We start from the raw sequence: 20,567 nt of genomic DNA, 5'->3' as shown, positions 1-20,567 counted from the left end.
TGGGATATATCGTCCTGGGCGTGAACGGAGGGACTCTCGATCTGTATAGAATTTGGAACATAAACTCCATCCACATCGTGGTCTACCTAGGCTGACAATTCCATGTGGTCGGCGCTGGGAATGGATCGTAAAAACACGGTTCATTACTATTGGTTTACTGGTCCCGCCATGCGACAGGGCCGCCCCTATATACAGAAAAGCAAATCCTTGGTAGGCCCTAATGGATCAATCACCTAAAATTACCCCTATCGATCTCGCGAGGCTGGCAACTCTGGCGTTCGGTTCGCTTCAGTGGGCATCTCCACCCGAGAAGCTGCGCCGCACCACGACTCTTGCCTGTCATGGCTTAGCTCGTACACTGGCGCCGCATCGAGCTCCTCTGGCGGCCGCGGCGCGAACATCCACGTATCAGATGCGCCTTTCGCCCAGGGGGGACCATCCTGATGAGCGGCTTCTTGTTCCTTGCGGCGTCTTTGCACGATCACCCCAGCCATGATCAACCCCGCCAATAGGGCGACCCCGGCGACGGCCCCCACGACGGCGCCTGCGATGGTCCCACCGGACAGGGTGTGGCCCGTTCCCGCAGTGGACTTTGGGCTCGACGATGGCGAGCCGGTCGGATTGGCGACCACGCTCGCGGTGGGCCGGACAGAGCGCTGCTTGAACAGATTCTCTAGATCGCTGCTGTTGAACCCATGCTGGGGTTTGGACAAGGTCGCGCCCCCGGTTTCGCTGCTGATGTTAATTGACGTGGAGACAATGAGGCATGGGGTCTGAGCGCAGACGTACCTCCCACCTATCACATCCACAATTTTGGAGGGGATGGTATACTCGCCATGGTCGTCGGCGTTGTAGTTGCTCATCCAGGACAGCTTACGCAGGTCGAAGATGCCGATCCCATTAGCAAAGGTGGAGCTGTCGCAATTACGCGACTGCGGGTAGTACTCCATGTCGTCGACGGGGATGATGCCCCCGACTGCCAACATGGTGTGCTTCTGTGCCAGCACGCATTTGTGCTTGTATCGTAAGACGTGGTCGTCGTAGACTTTGATCCACCGAAACGAGGGCACCGAGAGGACGTAGACGTTGCCGTCGGAGTCTTTGGTCTTGGCTGCCATGCCGCCAAAGACGTAACTGCCGGGATAAGCAGACGATCGGAGAATTGAACGCCACGATGGAGAGGACTTACATCGAGTAAGATGACAGATCTGGGGCCGGGGCGACGACAGCACAGCCGGCCATGCGCCAGTGGGGGACGTCGCCCGACGTCTGCTGGTCATACCACCGCTGTTTGTCGATGTCGTACACGCGGACGGTCTCCATTGAGTTCTGTTCATGTCAGTCCGCCGACTTCGGATACAACCTAGCGCATATCGATTTACCTGATTCGTCTCCTTGGTTTGCTGGGCCGCCAGGAAGGAAAGCTTCTGGCCGACGGGGTACGTGTACCCGCCAAACGCTACCAGTAGACCTCGCTTCCCTACCGAGTCGATGAGACCGACGTATCCATCACCGATGGTGCCCCATGTATTCATGTCGGCGGTCGACGCGTTGGTCCACTCGAGACTGTTCATGTCTAGGGCGATCAGCCCCGGGTCCATGTACACGTCCGCGCCGGGGGTATTGATGAAAGTTGGATTTCCCGCCGGATTCAGCGAGCCCCCGAGGTAGTAGGCCATCTGGTCGACGGATGACTGTACGGCGCCGCCTTGACACAGTCGCACCAGCGGGGTGCCCCAGAAGCCGCGGCTTGTCCAATTTTTGGCCGCGATATCGTATCGCCATGTGGCGAGCGGGGGCACCGAGATTCCGGCCTTTTCGCTCAGGTAGCCGCCGTAGAAGAAGAGGTCCTGTCCGTTGGACCAGGCGGCACCCTCGTTCAACCAGGGGGGATTGTCGTCGGTGTCGGAGTTATCATGCGGTTTCCGGATGTAGGCGAAGAGGTCGTCGTCTGAGTTCTGCCACGACCTGGATAGATCCACGGTTTGGAGGTCTCGAACTAGATCTGGTCAGTCTGGTTGACTCGTCAGACCCCAGGTTTCGTACCCGGATGGAGAGGGAGAGGGAGAGGTGGAGGAGGGACACAAACTTGCGGATTTGGGGATGGACCCATTGGGCAACAGCGTGTGCATATCCCCGCCATCGATATACAGCGTTTGGTTATTGATGACGGCTGGGGGGATCAGCTTTCTAGTTCAACAATAGACCATGTCGGACGCATACGCACCCGAGTTGAACAGCCGCGTGCAATTGGAGTTGGCCAGGACCAGAGACGCGCACAGGGAGAGCCAGACGACGAAATGCACCATCTCCATCCGAGTAATCCCTCTCGGACGGCCAGGAACGAGGCACATGGCGAACGGTGAGTGGCTGCGAGAGGCGGACGGGAAGGGTCAAATATCTACAAAAGAGAGAGGCACCGTGTGCTACCTCAAGGCTGGAAGCGTCGTATATTAGTAGTGCCGTCAGGGCAACCCGACCAACCCTTCCTGGGCGGTAATATCGCTCGCAATCGACAGGGCTTTTCGTGCTGTGATTCTGACTGGTACAGACGATCCATGCCTGCCCAGCCATACGCACTAGCCGTTGGCGCTATTCGCCAGGGGTCAGTGCCTGGATATCACCACGGTGCCACAGCGGCTATCCACGAACTGAATGGCTTAGCCGGCTGATTCGGCGTGGGGGTAGCCTTTAATATTTATAGGCTCAGTCGGTGTCTGTCTTCCGTTTTCCTCTTTGTAAATGAACGTTGCTGCCCGCGTTTTGCTACGAGAGCCTTAGCTGTGGGCCTTCCGATATCACCGGAGCACTGTGGTCTGAGAGGCATCCCTAGCCATAATTCACAAGACCCAGAGATTGGGCCACCGAGATAGGCACCTCCCAGTCTGGAATCCACGTGTGACTTTGCTATAAAGACACTGCCTCCATCCGAAACAGTCCCGACAGCCGACCATAATGAAATCAGCCACTCGCAATCTTACAGTCTCGGAAGGAGGCTATATTTATATACACAAGGCTCCCTGACACTCTGAGCCCATTACACTCTTAAGATACGTCATACTCAATTATAATTGAGGTATGGAAAGCTCGTTGCCCATATTGTAGCCAGGAGGTGTGTCAAGATAACTGGATTACAACTAATAACTCCAATACCCTTTCTGGGAACCTTTGGATCGGGATCTGGGGATTGGACAATGAAGATTAATTTGAGGCGATCAGGAGTTTGTTGATCACTCGTATATTATGCTTTAATATGCTAACCCACCAGGTCCAACGTGTTATTCATAATCATAAGTAGCTCGGCTACTAGAAAATCCTAGCCAGTGACGGGTGGTGGCTTACAGCCAAGCCGATATATAACATTGAAATTATGAAGTGGGCGAGTTATGATTCGAATTTTTCTTTATTTTATATTCTAGCCTATTTCTTTATCTCTTTCGTGTTGACTATTTGTCTTACAGTTCGACAACTTCTGGTAGAATAGAGAAAAGAGAGAGAGAGAGAGAGAGACAGTAACTGTCTGGCTGCCCTCCAAGACAATGAAATCTTGGCTTGGTGATGATCTTTTGTTGGGAAGACTATATCTGTTGTACAAACATGCGGGCTCCAATCGAGACGTGGAATTCATATGATAGTTGGGCTTGATGTTAGGGGCTCTGGGTGATTTTATTTCTTCTTCTTCCTTTCTATATGCTTTGCTGTCTGATCTCTGCCTGTAGAATCCTCCCTCTTTGGGTATTAAATTAGGATAACTGGACTCGCACTGGAAGATGATTAGAGGAAATCACAGCATGGATACAGCGTGTTGGCTCCTCGTGCCTTCCATTTGCAGTCAGTATGTATTTAGCTTAGCCGGACACCGGCCGGAGAATGAAAAGATAAGCTTCTTCTCCCCTTTCTTCCGCTAGATGCGTAAGGGGAGTGCTAGAGCCCGCAGAGGGGCTCAACACAGCGTCATCGTCACTCTCAATGCCCACTATCGACCGGCCATTTGGCATCTCCTTATGGCCCTATTTCAGCAACGGCTTAGATATAGAAATAATTACTTCTGACTAACTCCTGCATGATTAGTATTATATATATAGAAAGAATAATTATCTCTGATTTACTACTTACTAGTTAATATCTTAGGTTCGAAGAAAGAAAATCAAAAGAGATTTAGTTTTGAAGAAAATCAAAAGGAGTTTGGTTTTAAGAAAGAAAATCAAAAAAACAATAATACAGATTAGATAAGTAGTTCTCGCGAATATTAGCGAAAAATTACTATTTTTAATTAACTCTCCTACAAGAAATATTAGAGATATGGAAATTTTGACTAAAGTCATAGAATCAGGTGTCCTTTATTTATTATATTTCAAAGTTTAGGATTATTCTGACCACGGGGTGTGGTTAGTTCTAGTCATGTTTTGCCTACTGGTAGGAAGTCCGGGGAAGCTAGATCTAACCGGTTTGGTCATTATCACGTGATGAAGTTATAGCCATGAGGTTGCAAGGTCCTTTAAAAAACACTAACCCCATGTATGCCTTTGTTAGTTAACTAAGTTAGACTAGTTCTATATATCTTCTTTATACTATTATAGAAGATAAGTATCTGTTATAAGCTCTTTTTCTTTTATCTTAGCATTTACATTTCCTTTAGGTTTCACTTTTGATAAACTATTTATCTCTGGAGCAGACTTGATAATAATATTAAGTTCTTTCACATCTATCAATATGGTTTACTGGTATTAGCTAGACGGATACTAGAAGCCCTAGAAAAAAAAAGAGGGGAGTACTTCACTAGAAGGCTTGTTGTCTAGAAGATGGAAGCGTGTTTGCTTGCAAGATGCAATGATATTGGCAGGAGACATGTTACTGTTCAGAATATGTAAGCCAGCTGGTCTTTCAGAAATCACTTTAACTATAAACCAAAAAGCAGGAAAGGTATCAAGAGAACCTACCTTCTAATCAAGTTGATTCAAGGCAGTAGATGACATGTCGGGTAATATAGCGACTGTCGGGCTCTGAATCGGGTCTAGCCTCATTGCCTGAGGCAGAAAGTCTATCTGCTAACATGGTTGCAGCTTGTGAGTACATATCAGGATGGGTTGGTTTGTAAATACTTCTCAATTTAATATTTCAAGTCATATCGTCTTTTTTATTACTCTAACAATCACTCTCACTCTTACTATCACTATGCATATCACTAGAGGATGCAAAGAAAGAGATATGAAAAGATGTAGAGACATTGATCAGGATGCCATAGCGATCCTCAAACAATGGATATTCAACAGGTATTGTTATTATTACTGCCCCTGAGTGATGCTGGGAATGACAGCGAGAATTTTGAAATTGATCTGCAGGTTGTTAATTAGGAATATTTAAGATAGACCCTTACTGTTGGTTATATGAGGTGGCTGCGGCAATCTCTGGTGTGTATCCCAGGCTTCTGGCTTGGGCTAAAGTGTACTATATTGCCTCTGGAATAGCTGACACTGAAAGGGAGCAAGTTTGTCTGGATTGGAAGTATACTATCATCGCTTGTATAATTATAGAGGGCAGTGATTGAGAGCAACATGCACAGTATTCTGCTGCATTATACACCAGAGTCACTCTGTGCATTGATATCATTGTATAAATAACAGTTGTACTCAGAAAATACCATTATCCTGAAACAACATACAGACTAAATTCTCCAACTGCAGTCATCCATGCTGATCATGCAACTCGCGCTGTTACTCCGTAGATCAGCCACAATGGAACAATGGGACCTATGTAAGTTCAACTGCTGTTCCAGGTGCACAGGTGCTGACAATGAATTCCCTAATGCAAGAAGGCTAGAAGAACAGATCAGAAAAAGGCTTGCTCATACAATATGAGTCTATGAAGATGACAAGGAGTTTGAAACTTGATATATAAGCATCCTGGACTCTTGGGAATAACAGGTGTTGGTGACTGCGGGCATATATTCATTCACCACTACGTTTATTATATTTATATCATCCAAAGTCTAAGCAGATCCTCACCCTCTCCTTTTCCTACCAGGCCTTGCACCAGTGCAGACACCTTCAAAGTCCTCTGCAGCAATCCCCTCGTTGTCAACCATGTTGACCCTATACTCCAGCCCGGCGTCGCAGCTAGCCATGCTCACACTATCATGGATGGCTCCGGCTTTGGATTCATGATGGACTATAACCAAACACAAGAAGCGTAGTGTAGTGCGTGCGCACCGGTCGCGTACAAATCCAACTACTGGATTCTGATACTGTACTTAAGAGCGCAGAATGGGAGTCTCACGGCCGTGGAGCAGAACAGGGGCGCTTTGATCTACTAGCCGTATGACTCCCAATCAACATATATTCTCAACAAGATACTGGTTTGAATGGCCAACACGAAGACCTAAATAACTCTACAATCCTCGCGCCCCCAGACCTGCAAGGCAGATGGGTATACCTATGCGAGTGCTACTGTGGGGACAGCATCGAGGCTGCGAACCGACCCGCTCTCGCACCAATGGGCAGGTATATATGTCGGCCGCTGGGTCGCTGAAAGGTGGCTATTCTAGATTGACTGTGAGAGCCCTGAACTCGCTACAATCCTGTCGCTGGTGCATGCGCGATATCGATCAGCAGGCGGGTCACATGCCACGTGGGAGCCTTGATGGGTTTGACAGACTGACAAGAGACCACCCAGTGACAGGGGCAGGTCAATGATCCGGCTCGCAACTTTACAATGAATGAAAAATATGTACAGAGTATGGTCGTGATTATGTGAAACAGAGAGCTGGGCGAGTTCCACATATCCGATGGACTACTACAAATCGAATATAAATGGGCCCCACTGACCCCTGAGTTCTGGTGCTTGGCGCAGGAGATACCTTGTTCTGGTGCGGTTGTCGAGCAAAAATCAGCACAGCCTTGGCAGGCTCCGTAGATGACATCATTTGAGAATTACCAGCGGCGGCCTTTGCTCGGGAATGTTGCTTGTTCTGCTGTGCTGACTGCCGAGCTGGAGCGCGATGAGGCACTCTCCTGGGTGATCCCAAGAACCACAGTAAGCACACAGCCCATGTATCGTACATGGCATGTGCATGGCAATGCCCGCAGCAAGGTGGGTGACTGCTCCACGTGTCGTCCACCTCTAACCAAGTGAAAGCTGGGAGCAGCGGATCGGTTAACCTGCTTCAAAGCCAGTGATATTACTAAGATCGGAATATTTCCTGGTCTGCTACTGAATCTGAATGAATCAGAGCGAGAAACAAAGACCAGAATCAACCCGAGTCAAACCTACTCCATAATGACCCCCGTACTCGGAGCCTCCCCGCCCCCCTGCTCCCTCCCCCGGCTCAGACAAAACCCGTCGGGTCTGCATCGGGTTTCAGACTTTGATGGTCGGGAAGAGTCGACTGCATGAGAAGAAGGAATACCACGGATCCATTCCCACCGCCGGCCCATGGCCGATCGGCAAAGGAACGTCTCGGCATTGAATTTTGATTGAGTGAGTGATTATCGGTTTGGCCAGTAATCGGCTGGCCGTGAAATTTGTTTGGGGACTTGGTCAACCATGGTTGGCTGCAGACCAACAGGGTCAGGCTCTTGGCGGGGTCAGTTGACTTGGAGAGATGGGGAAGGAGGGGATCCTGGAGATGTTATTGCACGCGGTGGGTCAGCACAAACGCGGAAATGAGCCTTGGCCGTCGTCAGCAGCATAGACGGCGCGAAAACTCAGCGGATTTACCCTGCTTCTGCTCCTTCCCAAAGGCTGGGCGCAGTCGGCCCAGTTTCCTGCGGTGCAGCCGGTGGGTCAGCAGTGGAGCATCGCTGGCCGCGCCGAGACCAAGCGTTCCCCGCCGTGGAGCCAGGCCAAGAAGGACAATAACTCGAGGAGGGGGTGCCTAGGGCGTAGAAATTATAAGAGTGCGCGCTGCTCCAGTGCGCGCTGCTCCATTCGGATTGCCCCAAGGTATTCATGATTATGAGACCAAACCGGAAATCTTCATCTCCTCCTTTCACTTCTCTTTGACTCCTGATCCCGCCAACATGTGGACGTCAACCTGCGGGTTGTCGGGCAAGCCCCTGCAGTGGGCCATCACCTTCACGGCCGTCATGGGTTTCTCGCTTTTCGGTTACAACCAGGGTATGATGTCTGGTATCATTGCCGGTGACGAGTTCGTCAAGGACTTCCCCGTTCTGAAGATGCCCGATGGCGCCGACTCGAACCACATGATCGACGTCTACAAGCACATCAACGTTCTGCGTGGTGGTGTCACCTCCTGCTACGAAATCGGCTGTTTCTTCGGTGCCCTCTTCTCCATGTTCTACGGTGAGGTCATTGGCCGCACTCGCCTGATTGTCATGGGTGCCACCATCCTCATCATTGGCGCCACCATCTCTTGCGCTTCCTTTGGCCCCCAGTGGGGTCTCGGCCAGTTCGTTGTCGGCCGTGTTATCTCTGGTATTGGCAACGGTCTCAACACTGCTACCATCCCGGTCTGGCAGTCGGAGTGTTCGTCCTCACATAACCGTGGTCTACTTGTTTGCTTTGAGGGTGCACTGATTGCGGTTGGTACCTTTATTGCCTACTGGGTTGTCTTTGGCCTCTCCTACGTCGACCAGTCTGTGCAGTGGCGTTTCCCTGTTGCGCTTCAAATCCTCTTTGCTCTAATTGTCGTGTTTGGTGCTTTGACACTCCCTGACTCCCCCCGTTGGTTTGTTATGCGCGGTTATAGCAAGGAGGCCTGCGAGGTTCTTGGCAAGCTCAAGCGCGAGCCTGCCGACTCGGATGTTATTCTTAGCGAGTTTAACTTCATGAAGGCGGATGTTGAAATGACCCGTGCTTCTCAGGCGAGCTGGAAGGTCATTTTTACCGGCGGCAAGACTCAGGAATTCCAGCGTCTTCTCCTTGGTTGTGCTGGTCAGTTCTTCCAGCAGTTCACTGGTTGCAATGCTGCCATCTACTACTCCACCCTGCTCTTCGAGGAAAACCTGAAACTTGACCACCGTATGGCTCTGACTATGGGTGGTGTCTTTGCTACTGTCTATGCTCTTGCCACTATCCCCTCATTCTTCATGATTGAGAGAGTCGGTCGTCGTAATCTCTATCTATTTGGTTGGTTTGGTCAGGGTTTGTCCTTTGTTATCACATTTGCTTGCTTGATTAAAGAGACTGAGGAGAACTCGAAGGGGGCTATTGTTGGCATCTTTCTCTTTATTGTCATCTTTGCTTTTACTATCCTGCCTCTGCCCTGGATCTACCCTCCTGAGATCAATCCTCTCCGGACCCGTACTGCCGGTGCCGCCGCCTCCACTTGTACTAACTGGATCACCAACTTCGCTGTTGTCATGTTCACTCCTCTCTTTGCTGCCACCTCCTCCTGGGGTGTCTATCTCTTCTTTGCTATTATGAACTTTATCGCCGTCCCGATCAGCTACTTCTTCATTGTGGAGACTGCTGGTCGTGAACTCGAGGAAATCGACATCATCTACGCCAAGGCCCATGTCGAGAAACGCTGGCCCTTCAAGGTTGCCCAGGAATTGCCCAAGCTCAGTATGGCCGAGATTACCCAGCAGTGCCAGGCGCTTGGACTCGACACCAACACTGTCGCCCCCCACCAGAGCGAGATCGGCCTCGGCAGCGGCTCTTCCAAGGACGAGGTCCAGGAGAAGCAGGGCGGGGATTAAATTACTCGTCGCTCTTTTCATTGAAAACTTACGCATCGCGACGGTTCTAACCACCCCCGATGCTCATTCGAATACCCCTGGCTACATGCATGTTTTCTTGCTCCCGCGTGTGCATGCATAGATCGTGAAAGATAGATTTGGTGTATCTCCATTACCTTTTCTTTTTTTGTGTGTTCTTGTTTTTGTATTCTATTTCTCCCTGTTTTCTTAATAATTCTTCTGTGTACACCTGGTCGAGTTTCATGTCAGCTGGCTGCGCGATCTTCCCCATATTCATGAGATTGGAACATGTGCAGCTATGATGCCCGAGAGGTTTTATGATCAATAACCGGCAGAGAATATACTTCTTCTTTCTCTAATCACTTGACAGTACCTATAGTCATGTTAAGCCTCGTAAGATCCGAATTATAACTTCACATAAAACCCACATTCTACGGAGTCTTGTTTGAATTTGATGTCCCAACCTGCCGGTTGTTAGCTGTTATAATGAACCTGCATAGTAGAGTGGCATAGCTGCACTGGAAAATCCGCACCGAACCGCACCGAGCGAATGCTGCGTGGGCAGACGCTTAGATCCTTCCCATGGCTACCGAACTGCGGCTCGTGTGCTGGCGAAGAGTTTGCCGCGTTTTCTGGAATTGCATCAATCAGTTCATACCTGGTGCTGTTCATCTTGTTTTATCTCGCAACGTACGGAAGGGATGGGCAAGCTCCTACTGCTCGCAAAGCGGTGCGACGCATGTCGCAGGCCCTGATTTTCGATCCTCATCTTGCTATGGGACACGGCAGACCTACTGGGGCTGAGAAAATTGAGGCAAAGCCCCGAGCGAAGATGTGACTGGTTGATTACCATGAATTATGGTTGCACCGCGCTACTTGAAAGCTCTTGGGTGATTTCATACGAAAGTGAATAATGCCCTGATGTTGATCGCTGTGAGATTCCTCGACAGACAAAAACATCGGGTCACCCCAGCTTAGTGGTCTGTCACGGATGTCGGTTACCATTTCAGACCATCGGCGTTAGTTAGCTGATGGTAAGTTTGATAATATCGATTGGCTCTCCATGCTTCTTTTGGGGCTTCTGTCTAAACTTCGAACCCTCCCCATCCATGGATCAGAGTTGGGATGCCTGTAAGATTAGACTCCCCATATTAAGATTGACAGTTCTTGGAATAAATCAATGGTATCACAGACCACCTCGTACTCGGCCTGTGAGACTTCTAAGTATACTCCTACGAAGGACCAGTGGACATCCGATGCGTACGATGTAGTCCAACACGATTGCATGTCGAATACCATCGGAAGTTGACCCTCAAAACCTGATGTCGAAAGAATCAATCCCGAATCCTACAAGCAACGCAGCTTCGTCTTAAGGCCCATGCGAGCAACAGGTGGTGTCGGTTTAAATACGTCTTCTTCATTAAAAGATTACAGCGTCATGGCTACTATGACAGATAATACATAACCCTCTTGATGCCCGCGGATTCCTCACGTCAATGTAACGAATTAGGTTATAAACAGGTCAGATCACTTCAATCACCACGTATTGAATTCAAACAGGCAGCTCCGCCGACGGACTCGACGGGTCCCGACCGTGAGGCGGCGGATGTGGGTATTGATGATGATCCCCCGGTAAGGAAAAGTGTTTGGTCACACCGGGGGATTCCAGCTCCACCGGTGCGGTGTTTGCCAGCTCCCCAATGGGATGCTCTCGCTGGGTAGGCAGCTCGTATATCGTTGGTGGTTTCGTCTCGGGGGCGGATGGCGTCGAGACGGCCTCCTCGACAGGTGCCTCTTTTTGCTTCCGACGCCGGCGAAGCCAGAGGTACAGTCCACCTACGATGATGCAGACCCCGGCCACACCGCCAACGGTGCCGCCAGCGATGGCTCCGACGGGGGTGGAATCGTCGTTTTCGGGGGTGCGACTGGGGGTTCGGGGTGGGGGTGTATACACACGCTGGAAGTAGGTGTTGAGATCGCGGTCGCCGAAGCCGCCCTTGGGAGAGGTCACGTTGGCTTTTCCAGATTCACTAGATAGGTCAGGACTGGTGTGGGGTTTGGGAGGGAGAGACGTACGATCCTCCGATGGCGGAGACAATCTCGGGAGGGACTTTGTAGGTCGTGAGATTGGGTCGGAACTGGTACCACGGCGCAGAGTCCGGGTTTTGTTTGCCCAGGTCCATGTTGTGCATGGCGTAGACGTTGGGCACGTCGCACATGGTGGTATTGGTGAAGACCCCGCCGATGATACTGACACAGATTAGAGATTGACTCATACGTTCGATACGTTCAAGGGGCGTACATCATCTGGGCGCCGTCTACGACATTGCACGACAGCGAGTGATGGGGATAGCCCGGGCCGGGCTCGGTGGGATACCTAATCTGTCAATCGGTCTCTTGGCAATAGATAGGACGAAAGACACACCATTTGATCCACTTGAAGGATGGGAGGGACAGGATATAGACGTCGTCGAAACCCACGCCTTCCGAGATCTCCGATCCCCCGTAGAGATAGATATTGTACGAGGAATAGTCGGACGCCCACGTCGCCCCGGCACAGAATCGTCTTCTATCCTCGGGGACTTGACCGGTTGCCTTTTGCGTGTACCATTTACTGTTGGCGATGTCGTACAGGAGGATTTCCTATTTCTTATCAGCGCTGTTGCCCTCCTTGAGACCCGACCGTGGGACATCTTACATTCATGGGCTGCGGAGTGACCTCCCCTGTTCCATCGGGCACCTGCAGGCCGCCGAAATAGACCAACATGCCGCGGTCGCTTGCGGGGAGATAGACCATCGCGCCCTCGGCGCGACCGATGGAGTCGGGGCCGGATGAATTGGTCCACGTGTGTTGGTCCATGTTGTACATCAGAAGGGATGATAGGGCCAAGGGCGGACGCGATCCCCACGAGGGCACCGAGGCGTTGGACAGCCATCCCCCGTAGTAGTAGGCGAACTCGCCGCCCTCGACTACGGCGCCGGCGCCGTAACCAGCTCGCTGGATGTCGCGGTTCTCGGGGTCAGTGGACATGGACTTCCACTTGCTGGAGGCGATGTCATAGGCCCAAAGAGAGAAGGAGTCAGGTTCGCCCTCGGAGTATTCGCCGCCGTAGAGGTAGAGGATTTTGTTGACGGGGTCGGTCCACAGGATGGCCCCGTTGACGTCGGGGACTTTGCCGGGCTTGCTCAGGTTGCTATGGAGGATGGGCATGCCCAGGTTGGTGACGTCGAGGTCTGCGTCGAGCAATGCGGTGTCTGTAAGGGTCAGATTGGATCATCTGCAGGGGGGTAAGAGGGGGTGAGAGACTGGTGTAGTTCTTGGGATCTTGCGGGAGGGAGCCATGATTGACGAAGCCGCCATCGACGTAGATTCTGAGGAGTTTAGTGACTGGATGTTGGTAAGTAGAGGGGTTGATGATGGCACCTTCGATCAACAACGGCCGCTTGATGACCAAAGATCCGACAGAATGAGTCGAGGGGATCTTTGGGCTGCTGGCTCGACAGGGCGATCCAGACCGGAACGATCGCGGCCACTCTCGTCCACCTCATCTGGGATGTTCTGTGGATGGGGTTACTTGGCGTCCATGAGGAGACTGAAGGAGGCTTGAATAAAGGATGTTGTATATTGATGTGGATAGGGTAAGGATAGAGATTGTTTGTAAGAACTGGGGCTGGAGAATGGGCTGGAGACTTGGCTGCGGATTGGGGCTGGTTTGGGCTCGGATCTTGTGGACAAAAACACCAGAAACAGGCGGGAAACAGGAAAATCAAAAGAAGAAAAGATGTGCCAAGGATTCACAACGTTCAGCTGGGAGGATGTGGCCGGCAGGATGCAGAATTAGAGGAAAAGGCGTGCTGGGACGCCTGAAAGAGGGGCTGCCCACCAGTCAGATGCCACTATTCCCATCTTCTCGTCCTTGCTTCTCCTCTCCAATCTGTCGGTTTCTCCGCCTCTTGGCTTATATTTTTCTAAGCAGGAGGGACAGTTCTCACAATGCAGTTGATTGAGTATAGAATGAGAGGAGAATGGTCTAGCTGAACGGAGATCCTGCGGACATCGTGGTGTTCTAGTCTCCATAGGGTTGATCTTATCACTGATCCTGTGAACTGACCCTTTCACTGATCCTTTGACTGATCCTTTGGACTAGATCTGTCGCCTGAACTGTTTTCGGGCGTCTGTTCATCTTTTTCCCCTTTTGGATCGAGTCTCCCACCATTTGAGGAATAGCACGTGTGGTACATCCCCACTGGTTAACCATACAGATCAAAATAGAGGAGATGGGGTACTTCATACAACTTCACGTCAGGTCATCGAAGAAATCCCCCTCGATTGTCCATTAGTTAGCCAAATAAGCCATACTCAGCTTTTGTCACGGACTGTTCCAGTCAGTCAATCTCCGGTTGATACATCAGACGGTCTGAACGCAGGATCGAGCTGTCTCATACGAACGGCCGAATCGAGTATGAGGAGCAGGGTGGGTCAGCGCGTACAGGAGAGTCATCGTGTCACCCACAGAGCTCTCCAATCTCAGATCCTCCAGCGGTGGACAGGGAAACAACTTCCTCCATCCAATCAATTGGGCTAACAGGTGGTGGGCGCCGTCGTGGCGTCAGATTGTGGATCCCACGCTCTCCGCTCGCCGCCGTCCAACACGGAATGGGAACGATAGTGAGAGAAGAATAAGGCTGGCTTAGCAGGGAAATCCTCGTTAGTCTACGCCGCGTCGTCAAATCAGCACTAGCATCATACGACAGACACTGATAAGCTTTTGCTTGAATCCCAAGAATATGACAGCTCCAAGATGGGTTTCAGGAGGAGGACAGAAAGGAGACGCGAGTTAGGTCTTCTGGACTGAAAACCTAGTCGAGTTCTTCATTCTCTGTACTCAATCACTTTTTCTCCATCACTGAAACCATGGATTGAACGATGCACCCCTGTTTGCTCTGGTCTGGATATCAATCGTCAGCATCTGCCCCTCCCCTCCAATCATGGCCAACCGATCAGTCCGATCCAGTTCTGTTCGCTGCGCCAACGCCAGTGACCTGGTCTTCTCATATCTCCCCTTACCGTTCCATCGCTTAGCGAGGATCCGAGTGTTAGTCTGGTTACAAAACCAATCCGAGCGGTCAGTGTCTGAGACAGAGGTATAAGTGAGACGACGATATCAAGCTACACAGCAGCCACAGGCAGACAGCTGTCCTCCTATACAACACGATAAATCATACATTATTAAGGATCGATTATGTCACATCACGCATGGGTATCTCCATTATATCCACCCAATCCAACCGTCCAGCTCCCCCCGCATTATGTACAGTCCCGGTTCGTGATACCCGAAGAGTGAGAGTCGTTTCGAATAAATAAAAGGAACGCAAAGGAGAGAGTGCGAAAGCACGCTAGACAACATCCGCGCCTAGACTGCTCCTATCTGTCGAGCTCCGTCGATACTTGATGAACTTGGGCCACGTGTTGGTCAAAACCAGGTACTTAATACTCTCCTCGGCATCGTCGAACACGCTTGCGCTAAACCCCGCCGGTACCGCGCCCGAGTACATCGGCGCGCTCGAGAGGAGCGTCTCACCCCCTTCACCAGACCCGGTCGGCGAGGGAGGCACGTCGAAGATGCACCCGTCGAACGGCGTGGCGGGGTCCGTCGCCGCGTGTTCGCCATAGACAAGACGCGCGGGCGCCTCGAACACGCGGTCCAGTTTCCGGACATCCTGCGACGAGAGGTTGACGGGGAATTCGGCGTGCGCGACGCTGACAAACGTCACATAGATGTGCAGGGCGCGGCGGAAGGCGTCACGGAGGAGCGGGTCGTCGGGGTCGTCGGACGTCGGACCTGATGGCGGCAGCCAGGTGGCTTTCCATGCGGTGACGTGGGTCAGGAAGGCGACGTTCTCGCCGGAGAAGTCGTGAAGTGCGGCGAAGTGCTGCAGCGGGGCGGGGTTGCGGTCCAGGACGAGCTCCAGCGCGCCCATGGTCAGGATGCTGTCGCGGGCGCTGCTTTTGGTCTGAGCGGAACCGGTGGAGGACTGGTGACCGCCGGACAAAATTGAGTCGACTGCCGTGGTGACCTCGCTGATAGCCGTCCCCTCTTTGTCGACGTGGTGTTTGGCCTCCCACTGGGCGATGGCGTCGAGCGTTTCTTGACAGAGAGTCTGGTGGCGCATCACTTCCCAGCAGGGGAGAAAGACGGTGAAGATCTCGAGTCCGATTATGGAGAGACAGATCCTAGACTGTCAGTACGATTCCATTTCTCATCTACTATGATAGGACTAACCACTGCGGCGGAATAAAGTACTTGTTCACCACCTCCATGGCAGGAACGTAAAGCGCGATGAGCCACATGGGCGTGGCAGGGAGACTGACAAGCACGCAGCCGATGGTCTGCGTGCGCCAGCCCTGCGTATCGCGGATGTGACGCGCCCTCCAGAGAACGATAGGGCCCACGATCCAGGCCCAGAAGAACTGTCCGACGATGGTGGACCACCTTGCTAGTTAGCAGAATCTCCAACTCGGACCCGGTGTTGCGCTTACCACTCCCAGCCTTGACCCATAGCTGTCAACTGCTCCATCGGGGTCCCGTGTACCTCGGTGCCTGGGATGCCCCAGGTGCGATGAAACTTGCGGGAAATGAGCCACATGAGCACGGTGAGAAACAGCTGCAGGACGATGGCGATGCCCACGATGATCAGAGACCGCGTGGTGTAGCCGCGACGGCGAAAGCGGCCCATCCAGCCGTCACGGCGCGAGGAATCCGTCATCGGGGCGACAAACGGGTCGTCCGGGTGGGCGTATCGCTTCTGCATCTGGGCGACATGTAGGAACCGGGTGTTCGAGGCGTGAAACAAGGCCATTCCGCAGGGCAGGTAGGTGCCCATGAGCCAGTACTGCGCGTCGCCGGGCATGATGGGCCCGATCATCGTGCCGAACTGGAGACTGGCCCAGTAGATATGGAGGAACACAATGGCGCCGAGCGAGAGACCGAGACCGCGGATGCGCAGGATGGGCGACCGACGACGGGCGATGAGATAGGCCACGCCGGCCACCACTGCGGCCGTCCAGACGCCGGCCCAGCATGCCCACCAAATACTGACTGGGTCGTATGATGGATGAGGTTGGGACTCAGCGGTGATGCCCAACTCGGAACCCATGGTCAGCCCTGCGCAGATATCAAATGAAGGAAAGAAGAAAAATTAACGAGCGTGTGAGAAGTTGGGTCTGCAGAGCTATTATCCCCCACGAGGACGAGACCAGCTCGTCTTAAGGATGGAGCCCTGACTCAAGGCGGACCAGGCGGACAGACGATGAAATGGAAGGATATCAAAGCCAACCATCAGGGCACAGGCCGAATAGAGTCGATTGGCCCGGTTCGGCCCCACTATTTGGAATGAATTGACCCCCAAAATCTCTGATCGATCGCACTATTGACTCCTTGTGCAAGTTGATTCGTCGCGGGGGATCCACCACCACGCGCAACACCTCCATGTGTTTGTCTGTCCGGACTCCGGACGAGACGAGAACAATGCTTCTGTGAATGTTTATCCTGGCATCTATCCACGTGGAGCTATAAGCCACCACTCCCTGTCCAGGTAACTTGATATTCCCCATGTATCGAGCTCGACTGATGATGTACACACTGTGGATCAGAGGGTGTAGACCCCCGAGTCGTGTACTACTGTAGAGGAAGACTGTATCATAGAGGCCCAAAATCCTTGTCGGTCTCTCCGCCAACATGACTCCTTAGCGAACAAAAGAAAACGAGCTAACAAACCTAAATGAATGCCCCGATCGGAGGATACCCCGCGCTTCAGACAGGGGAAGCTGACAGGGGGAAGGAAACGAGGCTGGATGAAAGGATTCATATTAGCCAGGATCACACGCCATTCGCTCGACGGTCTCTGTTTTCTTTGTCTCTGTTTGAAAGACGGAGTATGTTCTCGGTGATCATCGGGGAGAATGTCGCTGGACAACCAGGGAACCCTACCGGTGGAGACCCTAGACCCTAGTGGGACCAGGATGGGGCCCCTTTCCTAATCAATATTTGCCAAGCAGATAGAATGGGAACCGGACTGGGACTCGTGGATCATCCACATTCACCTTTTGGATTATGACTGCGGTCTCAAGGGACGACCAGGGCAAGGATCCTGCAAGAACAGCGTGATATTGTTGGGCAATCATGGGACAAGTTACACTATTAAGTATCATGATGTCTCATTTGAGCAACTAGGATGGCTAGGTTTTCTCCAACGTAAGACTGACACGTTAAGATGCGGCGAGCTGCAGACAGCAATGATTAAATACTGGGGCTTCCTCAGGACCATGAGGCCGGCTTCGTGCATGATCTTATTACAGATCCACTTGGGCTAATTGATCTGCAGGGGGCCTTGAAAAAAACCTAATTAGATTAGCTGAAATGAAACCTGGTCAAGAAGAAATTCTGTGGAGAGATACTCAAGAAATGGATAAAGCTATAAAACCAAGAGGCTGAAACCCCGGCTGATTAGGTCTGTTGGAATTGCAATCAGGAATTTCATCTGATCGAATCATGTCCGTTGGGTTGAGAATCATACTGGGATGTCTTGATAGATGCAGTCATCGACCAAATATTGATTATGATAGTCATGATCACCATCACTACTGGACAAGACTGTCATCAGTCCCAGTTACTATTCCCCTAGTGAATATCATGCACAGGGTGGACCCAGCAAGTCTTTGACTTTCTTTAAGCATATTGAATAATATGTATTGCTATTCCTTATATCTGCAGATAGCTCTTGATCTACTCCGTACATTCAAGCTCTGTTATTCAATATTATCTACCAGGTTTTACCGTTTTATTGGCATCTCACAGCATGGTATAATGTCTCAAGTGGTTTCATGATATCAGGCCCCTCCTCACTCCTTCCATCAGACACTTTGATTGTCCACGTAGAAGGATAGTTGATCAATTCGTGGTGACTTCTGAGCAGTATCATTCTTTTCTGTTGGTCATAATCATACCCAGGCCAAATAGGTTGGAAATTGAGACCCTACCACTTGCTAAATGGTGTTGTTGCTTGGATGGTCAAGATAATACATGCTAACACGGATCATGGATAAAATCATTCACTATGATTTATGATGGTGCCGATCAAGGCATCAAATCATTTGTCCAGTAACTCTTGAATTGTAATGAAGAATTGTCTACAGACTAGATAACCAGGAGAAGTTTATACACGGGCTCATCCCAGCAAGTCAAATCCTACAGGAACCTTTCTAAGCCTGGTCTAATTCCCGTGCTGCAGTCAACTAATCATTATCTCTACCCAGAACCATACATACACCCAACTCACAGGTCAATGGACGTGACTTTCCATAATTCATGACATTACAGCTAGATGATATGCGGGAAAAATACTATTCTAATTCTCTCATCGCGACTGGCACAGGCGCAACTGTTCGTGGCCACATCCAAAGGACAACTTACACAAACAAGTGAATACTAGCAAGCAAGATAAAAAACTGGGAGAGACTTGATATTTAGATTCTGATCTGCTAGTAGCAATTGTTCACAATCTCCTGGCATGCATGCAAAGTAATCACGAAGGCTTCATATCACATCGCTTCTACAATTATTGAGGGAACATGTTGCCCGTCTATTATGTCCCCACATTCTCTCACATGATCCTGATACCCAGTTATGGTATACTTCGTGTTGGTCGATGATAATGATGAGATTTGCAAGCAATGCAGTGAAGACCCCATTCGGGCGATGGCTGTTGGCTGTTGAAGCACGGAGCACGTATGATGCCCATGAAGCGCCTGGGGTTAGAACAGTGCCCATCGAAGGGGTCTTCCTATCTGGGAGGCTGCAGACGCGTTCCACCTGTGCTTCGACGAGATACTTCTGAATTATTATTCTCCAGTCTCTTGTTTATCATTTCGGACACGTATTTTTCCATGGAATCAACCGTGCCGTGAACGGTTATTCCAGCTTGTCGTGCAGCAGAACAGTCGACTAGGGTTTCACGTCGTCGGCATTTGATCGCTCGAGGCGAATAACAGCCAGGGAAGCTTTTCATGTGAGGCAGACGCGCTATATGTTTGGAGTCAAGTCCGAACTTGCGTGTTACATCCCTCCGCGGTAGGGTAAGGTAGTCGGCCCTCGCAGTAAAGCATAGAATGACCAGGTATAGGTATTCGTCGAAGTCGCCACAACTGTCGCACTCGGCCGTCGATAAAGACTTGTACAGGTCCTGACAGGAAAAGGATTGCGCGGATTCTAGGTTGAGGCTGCCGCGAATCAACGCGGGTGCGTGAACGAGGATGCGCCTAAACTGTGGTATCGCGTTCGTTACTAGCCTTGCTCTCTTGTTGACGCGTCGGAAAACAGTCAGCGACCACACGTCAAGGCGGACGAGCGCCAGGTCGACGATTTCAACAGGGGGTTTTTCGAGAGTCCCAAGGCCATAACGCGAGCCATTTGGATCGGGATCAAGTCGTATATCCACATGTGAAACCTTGTCATGTCATCTAGAGTGTTGTCCTTGATATCTAGGAGAATATAGGTCGATTCACTTGTTTTGTGGATCGCCGACATAGATACATTGACCGCCCGTATGGTTTCGATCGCATAGCGGGCGAAAATAAGGTTCAAACACCGTTATCTGGTATGTACGTCGACGACCAAGGGCTGAAGGGCATATATCAAGAGGTCACGTGTGATATGACTAATCGTCATGGAAGGTGTGTACATGTGGGCTTCCGATGCGTGCCCTTTATCCAACCAGCACGCTGTTCTAAAGTTAAGATGTCAGGTGTCTGACTACTACTAATGACTAGATGTTATGAGAGGAATGATGAAACGATCAAAAATTTTGATGATATTGATAAATCTTAGGACCTGAAAGAAGGCGCGGATA

The 20,567-nt window shown here is 51.0% G+C and overlaps 5 protein-coding genes across 5 annotated transcripts; 1 reads left to right on the top strand and 4 right to left on the bottom strand.

The window, feature by feature from the left end:
• Window positions 1-189: 189 nt before the first annotated feature.
• BDW47DRAFT_109429 (kelch repeat protein) lies at window positions 190-2,585 on the bottom strand. Its single transcript, XM_024813465.1, has 6 exons — window positions 2,228-2,585; window positions 2,090-2,173; window positions 1,383-1,999; window positions 1,190-1,329; window positions 790-1,134; window positions 190-732 (listed from the first exon to the last, which is right to left on the bottom strand). The coding sequence occupies exons 1-6, from the start codon at window positions 2,352-2,354 to the stop codon at window positions 246-248; spliced, it is 1,800 nt and encodes a 599-aa protein (XP_024670084.1). The 5' UTR covers window positions 2,355-2,585; the 3' UTR covers window positions 190-245.
• Window positions 2,586-7,960: 5,375 nt separating this feature from the next.
• BDW47DRAFT_109426 (general substrate transporter) lies at window positions 7,961-10,017 on the top strand. Its single transcript, XM_024813464.1, has one exon. It carries the CDS (start codon window positions 8,019-8,021, stop codon window positions 9,657-9,659), a length of 1,641 nt encoding a protein of 546 aa, XP_024670083.1. The 5' UTR covers window positions 7,961-8,018; the 3' UTR covers window positions 9,660-10,017.
• A 1,016-nt stretch (window positions 10,018-11,033) lies between these two features.
• BDW47DRAFT_109422 (uncharacterized protein) lies at window positions 11,034-13,870 on the bottom strand. The gene is made up of 8 exons (XM_024813463.1): window positions 13,544-13,870; window positions 13,084-13,218; window positions 12,967-13,031; window positions 12,358-12,914; window positions 12,085-12,302; window positions 11,962-12,036; window positions 11,736-11,909; window positions 11,034-11,689 (listed from the first exon to the last, which is right to left on the bottom strand). Exons 2-8 carry the CDS (start codon window positions 13,206-13,208, stop codon window positions 11,212-11,214), a joined length of 1,692 nt encoding a protein of 563 aa, XP_024670082.1. The 5' UTR covers window positions 13,209-13,218; window positions 13,544-13,870; the 3' UTR covers window positions 11,034-11,211.
• A 1,063-nt stretch (window positions 13,871-14,933) lies between these two features.
• On the bottom strand, window positions 14,934-16,901 carry BDW47DRAFT_54843 (uncharacterized protein). The gene is made up of 3 exons (XM_024819289.1): window positions 16,201-16,901; window positions 15,944-16,153; window positions 14,934-15,894 (listed from the first exon to the last, which is right to left on the bottom strand). The coding sequence occupies exons 1-3, from the start codon at window positions 16,815-16,817 to the stop codon at window positions 15,057-15,059; spliced, it is 1,665 nt and encodes a 554-aa protein (XP_024670081.1). The 5' UTR covers window positions 16,818-16,901; the 3' UTR covers window positions 14,934-15,056.
• A 2,442-nt stretch (window positions 16,902-19,343) lies between these two features.
• Window positions 19,344-20,401, bottom strand: BDW47DRAFT_119085 (uncharacterized protein; the record flags this gene model as incomplete). Its single annotated transcript, XM_024815296.1, has 3 exons — window positions 19,344-19,502; window positions 19,551-20,165; window positions 20,324-20,401. 3 exons carry the CDS (start codon window positions 20,399-20,401, stop codon window positions 19,344-19,346), a joined length of 852 nt encoding a protein of 283 aa, XP_024670080.1.
• Window positions 20,402-20,567: the final 166 nt, after the last annotated feature.

This window comes from Aspergillus candidus, assembly GCF_002847045.1.
Source record: "Aspergillus candidus strain CBS 102.13 unplaced genomic scaffold BDW47scaffold_39, whole genome shotgun sequence".
NCBI classification, from domain to species: domain Eukaryota; kingdom Fungi; phylum Ascomycota; class Eurotiomycetes; order Eurotiales; family Aspergillaceae; genus Aspergillus; species Aspergillus candidus.
The sequence above is the reverse complement of the archived record's forward strand: the minus strand, read 5'-3'. Positions and strand labels throughout refer to the sequence as shown.

Excerpts from the sequence above, each read along its gene's own strand:
- BDW47DRAFT_109429 (XM_024813465.1), bottom strand. The coding sequence starts at position 2,354 with ATGTGCCTCGTTCCTGGCCGTCCGAGAGGGATTACTCGGATGGAGATG. Across the intron at positions 2,174-2,227 it reads CACGCGGCTGTTCAACTCGG|CCGTCATCAATAACCAAACG; the intron begins GTGCGTATGCGT and ends TGATCCCCCCAG. Across the intron at positions 1,135-1,189 it reads GATCTGTCATCTTACTCGAT|TTACGTCTTTGGCGGCATGG; the intron begins GTAAGTCCTCTC and ends TTATCCCGGCAG.
- BDW47DRAFT_109426 (XM_024813464.1), top strand. The coding sequence starts at position 8,019 with ATGTGGACGTCAACCTGCGGGTTGTCGGGCAAGCCCCTGCAGTGGGCC.
- BDW47DRAFT_109422 (XM_024813463.1), bottom strand. The coding sequence starts at position 13,208 with ATGAGGTGGACGAGAGTGGCCGCGATCGTTCCGGTCTGGATCGCCCTG. Across the intron at positions 12,303-12,357 it reads TCACTCCGCAGCCCATGAAT|GAAATCCTCCTGTACGACAT; the intron begins GTAAGATGTCCC and ends GATAAGAAATAG. Across the intron at positions 12,037-12,084 it reads TCCTTCAAGTGGATCAAATG|GTATCCCACCGAGCCCGGCC; the intron begins GTGTGTCTTTCG and ends TTGACAGATTAG.
- BDW47DRAFT_54843 (XM_024819289.1), bottom strand. The coding sequence starts at position 16,817 with ATGGGTTCCGAGTTGGGCATCACCGCTGAGTCCCAACCTCATCCATCA. Across the intron at positions 16,154-16,200 it reads ATGGGTCAAGGCTGGGAGTG|GTGGTCCACCATCGTCGGAC; the intron begins GTAAGCGCAACA and ends CTAACTAGCAAG. Across the intron at positions 15,895-15,943 it reads TACTTTATTCCGCCGCAGTG|GATCTGTCTCTCCATAATCG; the intron begins GTTAGTCCTATC and ends CTGACAGTCTAG.